Below are 18,371 nucleotides of genomic sequence, written 5' to 3'. Positions count from 1 at the left end.
TTGATGCCTGGTCTTGTCTTCTCCCTCTTTTCTCTCTACTTTACTTCCTTTATTCTCTGGCTACCTCTAGTCTGTTTTAGCCTTTCTGCCAGCATTGTCATGCCATATTAAGCTCCGCTACGTTTCACATGTGTTTAGTTAATTTAGACGCTGTTGGGTATTTGGCTAATTCTGTTCTTTTATGTTATCTACGGTTGTACATGGCCATGTACTTGCACTGTTTCCATTTCTATGGGTGTTATTTTTATAGAAAATTTATAAAAAATATATATTCTTTAAAAACAAAATCAACTGATGCTAGAAAGTTAAACAAATTTGTAAATTACTTCTATTAAAAAAAAATATCTTAATCCTTCCAGTACTCATTAGCGGCTGTATACTACAGAGGAAATTCTTTTCTTTTTGGATTTCTTTTCTGTCAATACCACAGTGCTCTCTGCTGACACCTCTGTCCAATTTAGGAACTGTCCAGAGCAGGATAGATTTTCTATGGGGATTTGCTCCTACTCTGGACAGTTCCTAAAATGGACAGAGGTGTCAGCAGAAAGCACTGTGGTCGTGACAAAAAAGAAATCCCAAAAGAAAAAAATTTCCTCTGTAGTATACAGCCGCTAAGTACTGGAAGGATTAAGAATTTTTAATAGAAGTAACCGGAGTACCCCTTTAACCCCTTAAGGACCCAGGGTGTACATGTACACCCTGACGTCCTGGGACTTACGGACCCAGTGCGTACCTGTATGCCAGGCGGGGACCGGCCTGGGATGCCTGCTGAAATCATTCAGCAGGCACCCTGTGCAAACCCCTGGGGGGTCCAGATGAGCAATTTACGGGAATTCCGAGTCAATCGGGTCCCTGGTGACCCGGAGAAAAGGGTCATAAGTGCAGTCTGAGACGGCACCTATCACCCTTTAGCAGCAGGAGTGAGGTGGCACTGAATCCTGAATCAGGACTTCTGCTGTGGGAGTGTCCCTAACGGCACCCGCTCCGCCCCTATTCCGGAGGGCGAGAGCAGGTACCGGGAGACCTCACGTGGACTAAACTAACCCCCCCCCCCCCCCCCCCCCCAGTGTGATCGGGGCCCCAGGAGCGGAGACAGCAGTGGTGGCCTCAGGCAGGATCAGGCAGAGCAGCAGCAGCAGGAGGTAAGGCCGGGCCTCCTGCTCTTGCCTAGCTCCCATCATGCACAAAAGGGAATGCTGGTATTTGTTGTTATGCAACAGAAGAAGGCACAACTACAAATCCCAGCATGCCCTTTGGTAGTTTGTGCATGCTGGGGGTTGTAGTTATGCAACAGCTGGAGGCACATTTTTTCTATGACAAAATGACAGCCAAAGGGCATGCTGGGAGTTGCAGTAGTGTTCCTCCAGCTGTTGCATAACTACAAGTCCCAGCATGCCCTTCGTAAGTGCAGTGCTGAGAATTGTAGTTTTGCAACAGCTGAAGGCACACTGGTTGCAAAACAGAGTTTGTTACCAAACTGAAAGACTGTACATGCTGGGAGTTTTAGTTTTGCAACAGCTGGAGGCACACTGGTTCTGAAACACTAAGTAACAAACTCTGTTTTGTAACCAGTGTGCCAGGTACAGTTGGGGGTCAACTCTAGCATGTTATTGTAAAAACTACATTTGTATTTGTGTTTCCCCATACTTTATTTTCACAAGAGGTAAGAGGAAAAAAAAGCCCCAAAATTTGTAACAATTTCTCCTGAGTACAGAAATACCCCATATGTGGATGTAAAATGCTCTGTGGGCGCACAACAAGGTTTAGGAATGAGAGCGCACTATGTACATTTGAGGGGATTTGCACAGGGGGTGGCTGATCGTTACAGCGGTTCTGACCTGAACGGAAAAAAAACCCCACCCACATGTGACCCCATTTTGGAAACTAAACCTCTCACGGAACGTAATAAGTATAGGGAGCCTTAACACCCCAAAGGTGTTTTAAGAATTTTCGTTAAAGTTCGACGTGATAATTAAAAATGTTTTTTTTTTTTTTTACACAAAAATGCTGGTGTTATCCTAAATTTTTCTTTTTCACAAGGGGTAAATCGGAAAAAAGCCCCCCATAATTTGTAACACCATTTCTTCTGAGTATATAAATACCCGATATGTGGACGTAAAGTGCTCTGCTGGCGCACTACAGGGCTCAGAAGAGTGAGCACCATTGGGCTTTTGGAGAGAGAATTTGGCTGGAATTGAAGGCCATGGGGGAGATTTATCAAAACCTTTAGGGAGGCAAAGTTGCCCAGTTATCCACAGCAACCAGATTGCTTCTTTCATTTTTCACAGGCCTCACTTTGCCTCCCCACAGGTTTTAATTCAATATAACATTTATTTGGGATGTCCATTTAGGGATATTCCTTATAAGCAGAGTTTCAAAATTAAAAATTTTCAAATTTATCATAACATTTTTGAATTTTTTACCAAGAAATGTTGCAAGTATTAACAAAAATTTACCACTAACAAAGTAGAATATGTCACAAAAAACTCTCTGAATCAGAATTAAAAGTAAAGACATCCCAGAGTTATTAATGCTTAAAGTGACAGTGGTCAGATTTGCAAAAAATGCTCGGGTCCTTAAGGATGAAAATGGGCTGGGTCCTCCTTAAGGGGTTAAAGATACATTCAGTTCACTACATACAGTTTGTTTGTAAAGTTTACAGACCCTTTCACTTATTTCACATTTTGTTATGTTGTGGCACTCAATGCCCCATAATGAGTGCCACAACATAAAATGAGAAAACAAAATGTTAGAAATCTTTATTTATTGAAAAGGAAAAACTAAAAGATTGCATTGACAAAAAGTATTCAGACCGTTTACTCAGGACTTAGTTAAAGCATCTTTGGCAGCGGCTACATCCTTCAGGCTTCTTGTGAATGATGCAACAAGGTTTGCACACAAGGATTTAAATGGGCACCATCAGATTCAAAAACCTTTTCTATGTTGTATATGTTGTCCTGATAGGACTCCTTTGTGCTCACTCTCCTGTCTGATAGAACTCATCTGTGCTCTTTCTCCTGTCTGATAGGACTCCTCTGTGCTCTCTCTCCTGTCTGATAGGACTCCTCTGTGCTCTCTCTCCTGTCTGATGGCACTCCTCTGTGCTCTCTCCTGTCTGATGGCACTCCTCTGAGCTCTCTCCTGTCTGATAGCACTCCTCTGTGCTCTCTCCTGTCTGATGGCACTCCTCTGAGCTCTCTCCTGTCTGATAGGACTCCTCTGAGCTCTCTCCTGTCTGATAGGACTCCTCTGTGCTCTCTCTCCTGTCTGATAGGACTCCTCTGTGCTCTCTCTCCTGTCTGATAGGACTCCTCTGTGCTCTCTCTCCTGTCTGATGGCACTCCTCTGTGCTCTCTCCTGTCTGATGGCACTCCTCTGAGCTCTCTCCTGTCTGATAGCACTCCTTTGTGCTCACTCTCCTGTCTGATAGAACTCCTCTGTGCTCTTTCTCCTGTCTGATAGGACTCCTCTGTGCTCTCTCCTGTCTGATAGAACTCCTCTGTGCTCTTTCTCCTGTCTGATAGGACTCCTCTGTGCTCTCTCTCCTGTCTGATAGGACTCCTCTGTGCTCTCTCTCCTGTCTGATAGGACTCCTCTGTGCTCTCTGGTATTTCATTTTTAGTACATTTGTGAAATGGAAATGTGTGTGGAAATTAGTTTTTCTTAATTTTAGCACAAGGCTGCAATATATCAAAGTGCGAAAGTAGTAAAAGTCTGAAAACTTTCCGAATGCAGTGTGTTTAATATATTCGTTATATATTTATGCAAGACACACCCCATGTGGCACTGACTTCATTTAGAAAATACCCTAAAGAGTGCAGACTTACTAGACTGTCTAGTCAGCATTATAACATTGCTTGGCCCAGATACTCACAACACTTACTATTTATTGAACATGAGCCTCACTCCATGGAGCAGTTATCAGTATCAGGAGAGGAGGCAGCATAGACATCATACATTCCTTCAGTCACAAAGCAATGGACATTATAGTCATAGAGGACAGAAACTCACCTTCTGCAGACATGCTTGGCCCAGCTCTCTAGTCACTGAGGAAAGGGAGGGGGTACGCACATCCTCTTCAGATCCTCACAGAAGCAGGATGTGGGAGGGAGGGATGTCCCACAGGACGAAACACCACAACATTTATTACAGGACATAAATGGAGGAGGCACATCACTGTGTATACTACAGGACAAGAGAGAGTACATTGCTGCAGATGATATATGGAGCAGGGGTGTTTCCTGCATTGTGTAATGCTATAATGGTGGTGGCAGATACAACCATCCAACCCAGATTGGGCTGAAAACCAGTGACCACACAAGTCTACAACATCTGCTTCCATCATTGGGCTTCTGAAGGATTAAAGGCCCAATCTGCTTTTAAGCTCCAACGGCCAGTCTCAACAGTTAAAAAGGCTGCATATACGTCCAGGCCATTGATCCCCCCTCAAGGCTTTAAACACAGACAAATTATCAATCCACCACTCAGACAAACATTAAATTATTTATTCGTTAGAATCAACAGGAACTTTATAACCACAGCAACAAGTGCAGGCAGCAAACATGTAGAGAGCAGCATAATGTTCTTCCTAAAACAGACAGTGACTTTACATACACATATAGAATATAATATACAGTACATCCATACCATGTCCCTTCACCTTATTATATAAAGTATTAGCTTCTTTCTGTAGTTACTCCAATATAAATGTGCATAAAATAAGCAGCCACAGTATTAGTCAGTGGCTACACAAAGCTAAAAACATCTCATCTGGCAGAGGACTGAATGACTGGACTGTGCGCCCCTTGGTGTGAGGTCGCCTTCCCAGAACTAGTCTTCCAGGTTCTAAGATCTAGAAGAACTTGGTTCAGACAGTCCATCCACAACTGCTTCTCTTCCTTAGTATCTGCAGAGAGCCAGCTCCTGTAAGTGTTTAAAAAAAAACAGTAAGGGCAGGGGGAGAACCAAGACATTGTAGAACTTGGAAGCACTTCTCAGCTCTACTACAGGGTTAACATACATGAAGGATCTGTGTATACCAGCGAACACAGGTAAACTAGCATAAATATTAATACCAACAATAAAGAGGATTTGTTTAATACAGGAGATGAATCTGTCAGTGTCACCCACACTACCCTGTTAGTACAGGCCTGTAGTGTAGGAGACACTGATAATGATACTTATCTATCCTGATCCGCGGCCCCGTTCGATTCCTCACTCTGCCTGGCTGCGAGCAGGCTTAAAGAAGAAGCTGCGGTGATGTCAGCATGCTCCTGGAGCACCACCTGTGCACAAAGCCTATTACCGAATCGGGTATAGGTAAGTATCATTATCATCAGTGTCACCCGCACTACAAACATGAACCAACAGGTTAGTGCAGGTGACACTGATGACAGATTACCTCTTACCCCAATGTAAATGAAAAAGTTGCAAACATTTCTGACCCACTTTGTTTCTCACTATGTTCAAGCGTTCTTATTTACTGACAGGAAGCAGAACACATGAATACATCCATGGCCATAGAAACAAAAGAAAATGACCCGATGCGATTAGAAGTTACTAAGCAGGGGAGCGGGCGGCATGCTCTGCAACCCTGCGATGTAGATAGTGTGTGTGTTTTACTTTCATTTTCAAATACCCCGCCGGGAGCCCTGAATGGCCGGCACAGAGGGGCCATTCAGGGCTCCCAGCAGGGTTTTTAAAGTCATTAGTGATTATTGTAATGTTGCACTACACTGGCGGCCGGGGAAGCATTGCGCTGCATTCCCTGGCTGCCCTAACGGCTGTAGGACCATATGTATAGAAGCGTTGCAGGGGGGCAGCCGGGGGGGGGGATGCAATATACATAGCTAGCGCAGTGAGGGGCAAGACATATAACGCTATATGTCTGACCCCCTGCTGCGCTATGTATATTGCCCCCCCCCCCCCCCCCCGCAGCACTTACATATGTCCCCCCCCAGCAAGCGCATACATATGTCCCTCGCAGCGCATCTGTAAAGTATAACATCAGCAGTGCATCATGCTGCTGGCCGGGGAAGTCAGCGCAATGCTGCCCGCTTCCCGGACGGCAAATGTGCTGCTGATAGCATACTTCTCAGATAGTGCTGTGAGGGACATGTGTATAGAAGCGCTGCAGGGGGATGGATATAAAGTTATATATATCTGTCCCCTGCAGCGCTTCTATACATGTCCCTCGCAGCTCTGTGAGGTATGCTATCAGCAGCGTATCTGCCGGCCAGGAAGCCGGCAGCATTGTGCTGCCTTCCCCGGCCAGCAGCATGATGCGCTGCTGATTGTATACTTTACAGATGCACTGCGAGGGACATATGTAGGGGGGGTGGGGGGGGAAGACATATGCAAGTGCTGCGGGGGACAAAATATATAGCTAGCGCAGCTGGATGCAATATACATAGCTGGCGCATCAGGGGACCAGACCTATAGTGCTATATATCTGGCCCTCGCTGCGCTACCTATAGATCTTGCCCCCCTGCAGCGCTTCTATACATATGGTCCTGCAGCCATCAGGGCAGCCAAGGAATGCAGCTCAACGCTTCCCCAGCCGCCAGTGTAGTGCAACATTACAATCCTCGCTAAGGACTTTAAAAACCCCACAGGGACACCCCCCCCCCCCCCTCTCGGTGCCGGCCATTCAGGGCTCCAGCGGGGTATTTGAAAATGAAAGTAAAACACACTATCTAAATAGCAAGGTTGCGGACCATGCCGCCCGCTCCCCTGGTTAACAACTTTTGATCGCATCGGGCCTCAGAAGTGAGACTGTGCGATCAATCCCTCAGCCCCTGTACTACTACCCCCAACGTGTAACACACTTTGTTCCATGATGGGGGTAGTAGTAGTACAAGCGCTAATCTAGCCTCCAAGCCGCCTGCAAACTCCCGCAGCCGGGGAACTACTACTCCCATCACGAAAATAAGTCTTCCATGATGGGAGTAGTAGTAGCCCAAGCTGCAGGAGTCTAGACGGCTGATACTAACGGATGAAAAACTGATGCAAACGGATGCCAATAGCTTCCCTTTGCATCCGTTAGTAGAATGGTTAGTTTAGGAGGCAATAACAGACAAAATCTAAACGAGGGACAATGACCGTGTGAATATAGCTTTATCCACCACTGGCTGTAGGAAATATATCACAACTGAGTGGCCACCATTAAAGGGGTACTCCGGGGAACTAAAACCATAGCCCGTCCTTTCCCTATCACCAACCTATGTATTTATCTAAATATCATTTATTAGTTATTTATTATTTATCATATAGAACAGTTTCACTTTTTCAGCTGTCGCTTAAATGCAGGGAGTGAGAGAAAGAAGTCATTTTCAGATTCACTTTGTCTCTGTGCAAAGCCCTCACTGAGACAAGCCCCCACCCTCCTGGTAGACAAACAGCATGTGATTTCTGCCTTAGCTGGCTTCACAGCCACACCTCCCCTCCCCATGTGAGGATCTTGCCGTAACTACAGGTGACACAAAACAGGTATTTTGGTGGCTTTGGGGCATTTTTATCTTTCTTAACTTCCCTGGAGCACCCCTTTCACCAGGTAAACAGGTATGTCATAAAGAATGCTCTAATTACATCTTCAGACAGCAATATCTATGGTTTGTTCCTAAATTTTTATTGATTTTATCTGCCACAGATAGTAAGATCTAACTTTTTAACTCTGTTCTCAGTAGTGTTCTTCAAGCAGACTGCTCTTAAATACTCACTTGGTGAAGCAAAGCATGTTGCGGCACTGTGTCACCAGGGTGTCTAGGTCATCCTCTCTCTGTGGTCTCATCGTGATGAGCTCCAAGGTGTGGGGCCGCGCACAGCTCTCTCTTTTGGCAGCCTCGACCTTCACACTGGTGCAGTTGATAAGATTGATCCTCCCTAGAGGTTTCTGTACGGCAGAATCAGTCAGATTCCATCTCTGGGCCACAATTCTATACCAAAATATTAGCAGCAAACTTACCTTACTGTTTTCTTGGTCAGGATATGCCCAAAACGAAAGAGTATTCCCTGACAGGACACACCAACGTCTGTGCCAAGCCCCCAGTCCACTGACATCCTCAAACATGGTCTACAACAAGATAATGGAAGATTATAGAATTTAGAAGGTAAACATGCAAGTACCTGGAGGTTTCTGCTAACATACCAGGAATCCACTGCGCTGGACATCAGAGTGACTCTGACACTGCACCTTCAGGTAGAGGTTTCCTTCCAAGGGAGACAGAAAAGGAACCTGAGAAAACAAGATAATGAGGCAGAGGAGGGGAAGGAGGCAGCGTATGGTTAGTAACAGCACATCAGCCAGCACAGCGTCAGTAACAGCAGGGCAGCAACAGCTCTACACTTCTGCTCCGATCTGGAGTTATTGTGAGGTGTGAACAAAGTTACAAATTTTGCAAGAACCTTATCAAAGCTGGAGGGATCTGTATACTGTTGAGAGCTGTTTGTTATGGTGCTGCAGAGCCACCAGTTGGAGATGAGTGCTAAACAATATTTTTGTGATCCCTTCCTCATTTTAATGATAAAGGTTCCTTAACAGCAATGCACAAGATGATGGAGTAAAGACAGATGAAGTGGGCTCATCATAGCGACCATTAGGGCATCACTGGGATGCTTCACCTGTAGGGTAGAGGATGGTGGAAATCTTCCCACATTCAGTATCTGAAACCAAGTAAAACTAAAGGGAATCATTAAAAGGCAAATGTTTGAAGGCTTCTAAGAGACTGACAATTTTCACCATTTCCAATGTCTGTTTGCTGCCAGTGAATAAAGACATTCATTCTTTACATTTAGAAAACCTATTCCGGCCTTGGTATGTTATAATGTTATAGTGCAGGGCACAGTTATTAACCTTGAGTCTGGGACAGGAGAGAAATCTGATCTCAGTTTAGGTTAGGTTCACACAGTAATTTTTCCCTGTCCCGATTTCCCGTCAATGTCTCCTAAACGGACCATACTACAAACAGATGAAAACTGATGCAAAGGGATGTCATTTAGTGGCATCCTTTTGCATCAGATTTTCATCGGTTAGCACTCCAGTTTTCTTTTAGGGCATATGTTTGTTTGCCCATTGTTGTATCTGTTATTCTGAAAATCTAAAAAATATATTTGAAAAAAAAAAAAAAAGATTTTCATCGGTTAGTATGAAAAGTGAGCTGCCTACAGACTCTCTCAGCTAGGACTACAACTCACATCATTGAACAGACTCGTTTTTATGAGGGGAGTAGTAGTTCCCCCAGCTGCGCGCATCTGCAGGCAGCTGGGAAGGCTACATTGGTGCTTGTACTACTACCCCAATCATGGAACAGAGTCTGTTCCATGTTGGGGGTAGTAGTACAAGGGCTGATGGATTGATTCCACCAGGTCTCACTTCTGAGACCTGATGCAATCAGAAGCTATTAACCAGGGGAGCGGGCGGAATGCTCTGCTTCCCAATGATTTATATAGTGTCTTTTACTTTCATTTTCTAATACCCCGCCGGGAGCCCTGAATGGCCGGCACCGAGTGGCCATTCAGGGCTCCAGGTGGGGTTTTTAAACCTGCACTGTGAATAATTTTATTCCCTCAACCCCCGCTCCGCATCTTTAAGCGCAATCACAGTGCACAGCAGGGACATGTCACTCCATTCCCCACTGCTCATTCCCGTACCAGATGGGGATGAGCAGCGGGGAATGGAGTGAAATGTCCCTGCTGTGATTGCGCTCCATTCCCCGCTGCCTGCTCCGCAATTAGTGCGCACAGCGGGGACATGTCCCTCCATTCCCCGCTGCTCATCCCCACCAGGTAGGGGATGAGCAGAGAGAGCAAGGTTTGGGGGAATAAAATTGGATTATTCACAGTACAAGTTTAAAAATCACCGGAAGCCCTGAATGGCCACTTGGTGCCCGCCATTCATTGCTCCCGGCGGGGTATTTGAAAATGAAAGTAAGAGAGACTATATACACTGCTGGGGAGCAGAGCATGCTGCCCGCTCCCCTGGTTAATAGCTTATGATCGCACTGGGTCTCACTTCTGATCAATCCCTCAGCCCTTGTACTACTATCTCCAACATGGAACAGATTCTGTTCCATAAGGTGGGTGGTAGTAGTACAAGCACTAATGTTACCTCCCCAGCCGCCCACAGCCGAGGGAATTACTATTCATCTGTTCCATGATAGGAGTACTCGTCCTGCAGGAGTCCGCTGCCTTCACCTGTAATACATAATACGGTTCAAACGGAGGAAAATGGATGACCGTAAAGGCTCATCAGTTTGCCATAGACTTCAATGTTAAATTTATAATATCCATTTCTATTCTGTTACTTTTTACGGGGAAAAAAAAATACTGCATGCAACATCTTTTTGCCGTCAAAAATAACAGATTAGGAAGCAGACAGCTTGTAAAGGACTGTAGAAAAATGTCACTGACATCAATGGGATATACAGCCACTTGCAAAAGGCTTGAATGTATTGGAGAGTGGGCATGAATTAACAGGGACAGATGTTAATGTGAACGAGCCCTTAGCTAATAAGAGCATGGTTTGCACTGATCGGCTGTATATCTATTTTTGCGTGAACATGACAAGGACATGGTAGCTGAATGTAAAGAATAAAAGGTTTCCATACACAGACTGCAAGACAAGATACTGAAAAAGTTGACAAAATGATACACCAAAATGTCCATTGCAAAATGGTACAGAACGTTACTGACTAAGCTTCATTTCCATAAGACTAGACCCCGGCCCTGACTTAGATATCAATGTCTCACAACTCACAATAAAACCATGGCAGTGTCACTGCCCTGTGCCAGAAGCCTCTAGAGTGCCATGCAATAACCATAAGTGTATCTACTCGCTACAACATGAGGAATCTGTAACCACCTTATCCTGGAAATGATTTCCAAGCAGACGACCGACCTTCCCTTCCAATTTCATCTAAAAGAGACAGGTGGAGGAAACGTGAGAGCGAGAACAGAGAAGAGGATGAAATGGACTAAATAAGATGTGAAGAGGGAAGGCAGAAGATTATACAACTGAGAGGGGTGTGTTAAAACTTCCTTAGAAGATATCTGGTCTTGGTGCCAGAGGCCTACATTGTGTGTTGTGGTCAGACTCTTCAGTCACCATGTACAGTGTATGTATTGTTTAGCTGTCTTGCTTTTAAGATACAAAACATTGTACAACCATATATTTTAATGAAAAAAAAAAAAAAGGAAGAACAGATTAAAAGAGATGCTCTGTCCTCATATAAACCTTAGGAACTCAATGAAAAAGAGGAGGTAGATTTCCTAAGACCAACCAAGACTTCCTGGCCGCTAGCACAGTATTATCTGGAATAAATGGCTGTTTCCTGGTGATAACAGTGGTGCCTTTTCACCAGTCAGAATGGCAGCAGGTCTCAGAAGGAAAGCTTGCTTAACCCCACCAGGACCAAGGACGTAAAGGTACGACCTTGCATCCTGGGACTTAAGGTCCCATTTATGGGGTTTAAACCGTTCTCACGAGCAGAGAACAGGTTAAACCCAGTTGCTACGGGCAACCAGAACCCACGGCTAATGCCGGACACAGTCGATGCCCAGAATGAACCCTTTAGACGCCGTGATCAAAGTTGATTACGGCATCTAAAATGCAGGGTTAACGGTGCCGGTAGCTCAGTGGAACTGATCAGGACATCCACAGCGACATCGCGGGTCCCAATCATCTGAGTGAACATCGGGAGGGTCATCACCTGCCTCCTCATCGTCAGTTCGACAATCAGCTGCTCCTAGCCTGCTATACAGGCTAGAGCAGCAGATCACCGATAACACTGATCAATGCTATGCTATGGCATAGCATTGATCAGTATATGCAATCACCAGATTGCATGTTATAGCCCCCTTTGGGGGCAAAAAAAAAAAGAAGTTAATAAAAGTGAATTAACCCCTTCCCTATTAAAGGTTTAAATCACTACCCTTTTCCCATTTTTTAAATAAAATAATGTAATGGATAACAAAAATAATCATTAGTAGTACTGCCGCGTGCATAAATGTCCGCACTATTAAAATAGAAGGTTAGCTAAACTGCAAGGTCGATGGCGTACACGTAAAAAAATACCAAAGTCCAAAATTGTACACTTTTGGTCACTTCATATACCATAAAAAAACAAATAAAAAGCTATAAAAAAGTCCCATCAAAACAAAAATGGTACCGATAAATAATACAGACCATGGCGCAAAAAATTTGCCCTCATATAGTCCCGTATGTGGAAAAATAAAGTTATAGGATGGTCAGAAAATAGGATGGTCAGAAGATACTAATGTAGTTATAATTTTTTTAAAGTAGTAAAATAAAATACATATATTCTTGTGACCGTATGGATCAACAGAATAAAAGATAAAGTGTAATTTTTACCGAAAATTGCATTGTGTAGAAATGGAAGCCCTCCAAAAGTTACAAAATTGCGTTTGTTTTTTTTTGTTTTTTTTCAATCTCACCCCACAAATATATTTTTTTGTTTTGCAGTAGATTTTATTAAATAATTGATGTAATTACAATTGGTGGTGCAAAAATGAAAATTAGCCTGGAAATTGGCCTTAAGGGTTTAAGTCAGGGTATAATGTCCACTGAGGGTTTATTTATAGAAAACTATCTGATGGGAGGCAACAAGACCCCCAACAAGATATAACCCAAACCCCCCCCCCCCCCCCCACACACACACACACACAGAAACAGAATAAAAAAGTCAGCCAAACCTGCTAACTTCCATAAGACCAGCCATCTGTAATGTGTATGGGGACCTCCCAACTCAACACCAATAGATAATGTCAGTAGAGAGAAGGATTGGGCATGTTGAATTTCAACTGCCTAATTCCTTTGTTCTCAAGAAGATAAGCAGTCACCAAAGGAGTCTGAAGGCAGCTTACCCTGCCTCTCAATTCAGAACACACTGATGTTTGACCAACAGCTATTAGTTACATAGTTAGTATGGTTGAAAAAAGACATACCGTATATACTCGAGTATAAGCAGAGTTTTTCAGCACGATTTTTCGTGCTGAAAACGCCCACCTCGGCTTATACTCGAGTGAACTCTCCGCCTGTCAATCCCTTCTCAGTGGTCTTCAACCTGCGGACCTCCAGATGTTGCAAAACTACAATTCCTAGCATGCCCGGACAGCCATCGGCTGTCCGGGCATGCTGGGAGTTGTAGTTTTGCAACATCTGGAGGTCCGCAGGTTGAAGACCACTGATGAAGGGATTGACAGGTGGTGATGATGACAGGGGAGGGGGGATGATGTATTTCCCACCCTAGGCTTATAGTCGAGTCAATAACTTTTCCTGGGTTTTTGGGGTGAAATTAGGGGCCTCGGCTTATATTCGGGTCGGCTTATACTCGAGTATATACTGTACGTCCATCAAGTTCAACCAGGGAATTGAAGGGAAGGGTGTAAGGGGATAAGGGGAAGGGATGTTGTTTTATAATTCTGCATAAGCATTAATGTTATTTTGTTCCAGGAATGTATCCAACCCTGTTTTAAAGCTATTAATTGTTCCCGCTGTGACCAGTTCCTGAGGTAGACTGTTCCATAAATTCACAGTTCTTATGGTAAAGAAGGCGTGTCGCCCCTTTAGACTAAACCTTTCCTTCTCCAGACAGAGGGAGTGCCCTCTCGTCCTTTGGGGGGGGGGGGGTTTAATCTGGAACAGTTTTTCTCCATATTTTTTGTATGGGCCATTTATATACGTTTATAATATCCCCCCCCTTAAATGTCTCTTCTCAAGACTAAACAATTGTAACTCCTTTAATCGTTCCTCGTAGCTAAAATGTTCCATGCCCCATATTAGTTTAGTCGCACGTCTCTGCACCCTTTCCAACTCCGCAGTGTCCCTTTTATGGACAGGCGACCAAAACTGAACAGCGTATTCCAGGTGAGGCCGTACCAATGCTTATAAAGGGGGAGTATTATGTCCCTGTCCCTCGAGTCCATGCCTCTTTTGATACATGACAATATCCTGCTGGCCTTGGAAGCAGCAGCCTGACATTGCATGCTATTCTGTAGTCTGTGATCTACAAGTACACCCACATCCTTCTATTGAAGGCATATGGCTGCCTCTAGGTTTAAAGAGTAATCCTATCAATAACCAATAAGAGGATGAACACAATAGAAATCAAAACAGGATATTGCAGGCAGCACATTTCTACCGTGTGTTGGTGACTTCAGAAATCTTTGCAGATAACTGGATGTGTAAAGGTCAAGAGTAAGCATAGTTTGATGTGGAATATCAGGTAGTAAAAAAGAAAATCAGACACTTAATTTCTTACCTTTTCCAGGGGGAACTTGAGCTTTCCCAAAGATTCCAGAGTGAGGGTCAATGATCCAACAAGCAGGAAACTACTGGATCGGATTGGTGTATTGACTGCAGGACTACAGGCTGCAGTAAGAACAGATCATTAGGGGTTGCACTCTGAGCAGAACTAAAGGCTGCAGGTAGTGTGTGGATCCCTAGGGGGAGGTCCTAAGTGCAGGACTGTAGGCTGCAGGTGGAGAGTAAATCACAAGTGGGCACCCCTGTGTAAACTACAGGACACAGGTGCAAAATGCTGCACTAGAGGAAATAATGCTTTGCAATAGGATTACAAATTTCAAGCAAAATTATACTCCATGTGTGCTGTTCATTAGAAACCACGTGCAGTAGACAGACCAGTGATAAGATTGTCACTCATTTTCTACTTCATTATAGTAACAGTTTGTAAGGTTGAAAAAAAACACAAGAGTCTATTGAGTTCAACCTAAAACCCTACTGTGTTGATCCAGAGGAAGGCAAAAAAAAAAAAAAGTTGCCAGAAAAATTCCTTCCCGAGCCCAATATAGCGATCAGAATAAATCCCTGGATCAATGTTCTCTCTCCATGACTCTAGTATCCATAACCACTAATGTAATTACTCTCTAGAAAAACATCCAGTCCCCCCTTGAACTTTATTGAGTCAGACATCACAACATCATGTGGCAGAGAGTTCCATAGTCTCGCTGCTCTTACAGTAAAGAATCCATCTGTGTTGATGGTGAAACCTTTTCTCTAGACATAGAGGATGCCACCCCCCCCCTTTCAGTAAACCATAAAACAAAAGGGGCCTCAACCTACATATGCTTATAATTTACAGGGGTGTAGAAAAATACATAGTAACAGTTCGTAAGGTTGAAAAAAAAAAGAAACACGAGAGTCAATCGAGTTCAACCTGAAACCCTACTGTGTTGAACCAGAGGAAGGCAAAAAAAAAAAAAGCATTATATTGGTCTGCACTAGAATGCTGCATTATGCTATTAGAATAATTATTCTATTATAATATGATTTTCTGAGGCTAAAAGGACAGAACCCCCTGGACCCAGTTGTTACAAAACTGAACCCCACAGAAATTGGGTCAGAGCATGTGATGCGTCAGCACTTACCTGGAGAATTCAGGGAGGATTTCTGGATAAAAGAGACAGGAGATGTGATTATATCTTACCTCATATAACCTCAGAAACAATAAAGAAATAGAAACTGGTAACACTTACTCGGGAAGACAGGAGCTTCTTGGGTGTGATCTTAGAAGAAGAACAAGAACAGATGTTCAGTACTTACATATAATGTATAAAGCAAACACTAGCAGCAGCATTATGGTTAAACAGGTCACAGTACCTTGGGCTTCAGTGACTTCCTCTTATCCAGCACCAGTGTAGATCCAGGTTGTGCCTGGAAGAGAGTTTACAATAACCAACCTATTCCCAGCAAGTTGCCAATGTCTAAAACCAATCCACATTCCTGTCTAAACAAAATCAGCCCTTAATGGTGTTTTCACACGTACAGTATTTTGAGCAGATTTGATGTGCAGGATTTTCTGCTGCAGATTTAATTGTAAACTAAATGACTGAACACAGCTTCAAATCCTGCGCATCAAATCTGCGCAGAATACTGTACATGTGAATAGACCCTTAATTTACTGTCCGAAAGGGTTTGTCCCACCAATAATTATTCTTTATCCACAGGATTGAGAGCAAATTCACGATCTCTAGAAGTCAACAATCATGAGAGCCCCAAGGCTACTGTGAACTAACCAGCGGTCATACAGTCAGGGCCGTAAATGTTGGCACCCCTGAAATTTTTCTAGAAAATAGTATTTCTCACAGAAAAAGATTGCAGTAACATATGTTTTGCTATACACACGTTTATTCCCTTTGTGTGTATTGGAACTAAACCAAAAAAAGGGAGGAAAAAAGCTAATTGGACATAATGTCACGCCAAACTCCAAAAATGGGCTGGACAAAATTATTGGCACCCTTAACTTAATATTTGGTTGCTTACCCTTTGTAAAAAATTACTGAAATCAATCGCTTCCTATAACCATCAATAAGCTTCTTACACCTCTCAGCCGGAATGTTGGACCACTCTTCCTTTGCAAAGTGCTCCAGGTCTCTCTAATTGGAAGGGCACCTTTTCCCAACAGCAATATTAAGATCTCTCCACAGGTGTTCAATGGGATTTAGATCTGGACTCATTGCCGCCACTTCCGAACTCTCCAGCGCTTTGTTGCCATCCATTTCTGGGTGCTTTTTGACATATGTTTGGGGTCATTGTCCTGCTGGAAGATCCGAGATCTCTGAAGCAAACCCAGCTTTCTGACACTGGGCTGTTCCATGCGACCCAAAATCCGTTGGTAATCCTCAGATTTTATGATGCCTTGCACACATTCAAGGCACCCAGTGCCAGAGGCAGCAAAACAACCCCAAAACATAGTTGAACCTCCACCATATTTCACTGTAGGTACTGTGTTCTTTTCTTTGTAGGCCTCGTTCCGTTTTCGGTAAACAGTAGAATGATGTGCTTTACCAAAAAGCTCTCTCTTTGTCTCATCTGTCCACAAGACGTTTTCCCAGAAGGATTTTGGCTTACTCAAGTTCATTTTGGCAAAATGTAGTCTTGCTTTTTTATGTCTCTGTGTCAGCAGTGGGGTCCTCCTGGGTCTCCTGCCATAGAGTTTCTTTTCATTTAAATGTCGACAGTTCGCGCTGACACTGATGCTCCCTGAGCCCGCAGGATATCTTGAATATCTTTGGAACTTGTTTGGGGCTGCTTATCCAACATCCTGACTATCCTGCGTTGACACCCTTCATCAATTTTTCTATTCCGTCCACGCCCAGGGAGATTAGCTACAGTGCCATGGGTTGCAAACTTCTTGATAATGTTGCACACTGTGGACAAAGGCAAATCTAGATCTCTGGAGATGGACTTGTAACCTTGAGATTGTTGATATTTTTCTACAATTTTGGTTCTCCTGTTTTCAGACAGTTCTCTTCTCCTCTTTCTGTTGCCCATGCTTAGTGTGGCACACAAAGAGACACAATGCAAAGACTAAGTGAACTTCTCTCCTTTTATCTGCTTTCAGATGTGATTTTTATATTGCCCACACTTGTTACTATCCCCAGGTGAGTTTAAAGGAGAATCACATGCTTGAAACAATCTTATTTTTCCACGATTTTGAAAGGATGCCAATCATTTTGTCCAGGCCATTTTTGGAGTTTGATGTGACATTATGTCCAATTTTCTTTTTTCCTCCTTTTTTGGTTTAGTTCCAATACACACAAAGGGAATAAACGTGTATAGCAAAACATGTGTTACTGCAATCCTATTCTGTGACAAATACTTCATTTCCTAGAAAAAATTCAGGGGTGCCAACATTTACGGCCATGACTATTTGTACACTCTGGGGGAGATTTATCAAAACCTGTCCAGAAGAAAAGTTGCTGAGTTGCCCATAGCAACCAATCAGATCGAGTCTCATTTTTCACAGGCCTTTTCAAAAATGAAAGAAGCAATCTGATAGGTTGCTATGGGCAACTTTTCCCTCTGGACAGGTTTTGATAAAACTCCCCCTGTGGCCCCATTCCCCCAAGGGTTTGAATCCACTTTTACCAACATATTGGCCCTCATTTACTAAGAAAATCGGGTTGTAAGTCTATGTTGCTTTCTTACCCGGTTGCTTTTTTCCCCTGATATTTATTATTATGTCGCATCCTGTTTGTCGCACGTGGGTTTTGGTTTCCAACTCCTTTGAGCTGTCGGGAAAAAATCCACAACAATTCAACAAATTCGGGTTGGAAACCTTTATAAATACGTGGGAAAGCTCAGAAATGTCGGGTTACGCCCCTTTTTCGGGTTTGGGAGAATCCACATCGGGTCCGTCTGGAAAAAATGTTGCATCGTGTCGCAGACTGGCGCACGATGTCTGCGACATGGCGCAGACAAAGATGCGACAAAAAAACCCAGACAAAAGAGGTCGGGTTTAGAATAGTAAATGAGGGCCATTGTGTTTTTGGGATGTTAACTCCTTGTGATGAACATTGCATCAATCTATTGCCAGTGTACACATTCATGTCCT

General features: G+C 43.7%; 2 protein-coding genes across 15 annotated transcripts in view; both read right to left on the bottom strand.

Annotated features, from left to right (window-relative positions):
* EXOC3L1 (exocyst complex component 3 like 1) overlaps nucleotides 1-4,145 on the bottom strand; it is a 67,098-nt gene extending 62,953 nt beyond the window's left edge. For 2 of the 3 annotated variants that reach the window (XM_056525327.1, XM_056525330.1), the window contains exon 1: nucleotides 4,012-4,142. In XM_056525327.1, coding sequence (XP_056381302.1) covers nucleotides 4,012-4,024 — 13 coding nt within the window. In that variant the 5' untranslated portion in view covers nucleotides 4,025-4,142. Of the gene's footprint in view, nucleotides 1-4,011 lie in introns of all 3 variants that reach the window. The other variant, XM_056525328.1, reaches the window with a different exon arrangement.
* A 345-nt stretch (nucleotides 4,146-4,490) lies between these two features.
* LOC130276238 (anillin-like) overlaps nucleotides 4,491-18,371 on the bottom strand; it is a 50,350-nt gene continuing 36,469 nt past the window's right edge. For 11 of the 12 annotated variants that reach the window (XM_056525314.1, XM_056525304.1, XM_056525316.1 and 8 more), the window contains 9 exons: nucleotides 15,635-15,688; nucleotides 15,511-15,540; nucleotides 15,403-15,424; nucleotides 14,277-14,386; nucleotides 10,859-10,912; nucleotides 8,147-8,233; nucleotides 7,964-8,071; nucleotides 7,719-7,891; nucleotides 4,491-4,923 (listed from right to left, as the gene is read on the bottom strand). In XM_056525314.1, coding sequence (XP_056381289.1) covers nucleotides 4,767-4,923; nucleotides 7,719-7,891; nucleotides 7,964-8,071; nucleotides 8,147-8,233; nucleotides 10,859-10,912; nucleotides 14,277-14,386; nucleotides 15,403-15,424; nucleotides 15,511-15,540; nucleotides 15,635-15,688 — 795 coding nt within the window. In that variant the 3' untranslated portion in view covers nucleotides 4,491-4,766. The remainder of the gene's footprint in view (nucleotides 4,924-7,718; nucleotides 7,892-7,963; nucleotides 8,072-8,146; nucleotides 8,234-10,858; nucleotides 10,913-14,276; nucleotides 14,387-15,402; nucleotides 15,425-15,510; nucleotides 15,541-15,634; nucleotides 15,689-18,371) is intronic. The other variant, XM_056525315.1, reaches the window with a different exon arrangement.

Source organism: Hyla sarda, chromosome 6 (assembly GCF_029499605.1).
Source record: "Hyla sarda isolate aHylSar1 chromosome 6, aHylSar1.hap1, whole genome shotgun sequence".
Taxonomy (NCBI): domain Eukaryota; kingdom Metazoa; phylum Chordata; class Amphibia; order Anura; family Hylidae; genus Hyla; species Hyla sarda.
The sequence above is the reverse complement of the archived record's forward strand: the minus strand, read 5'-3'. Positions and strand labels throughout refer to the sequence as shown.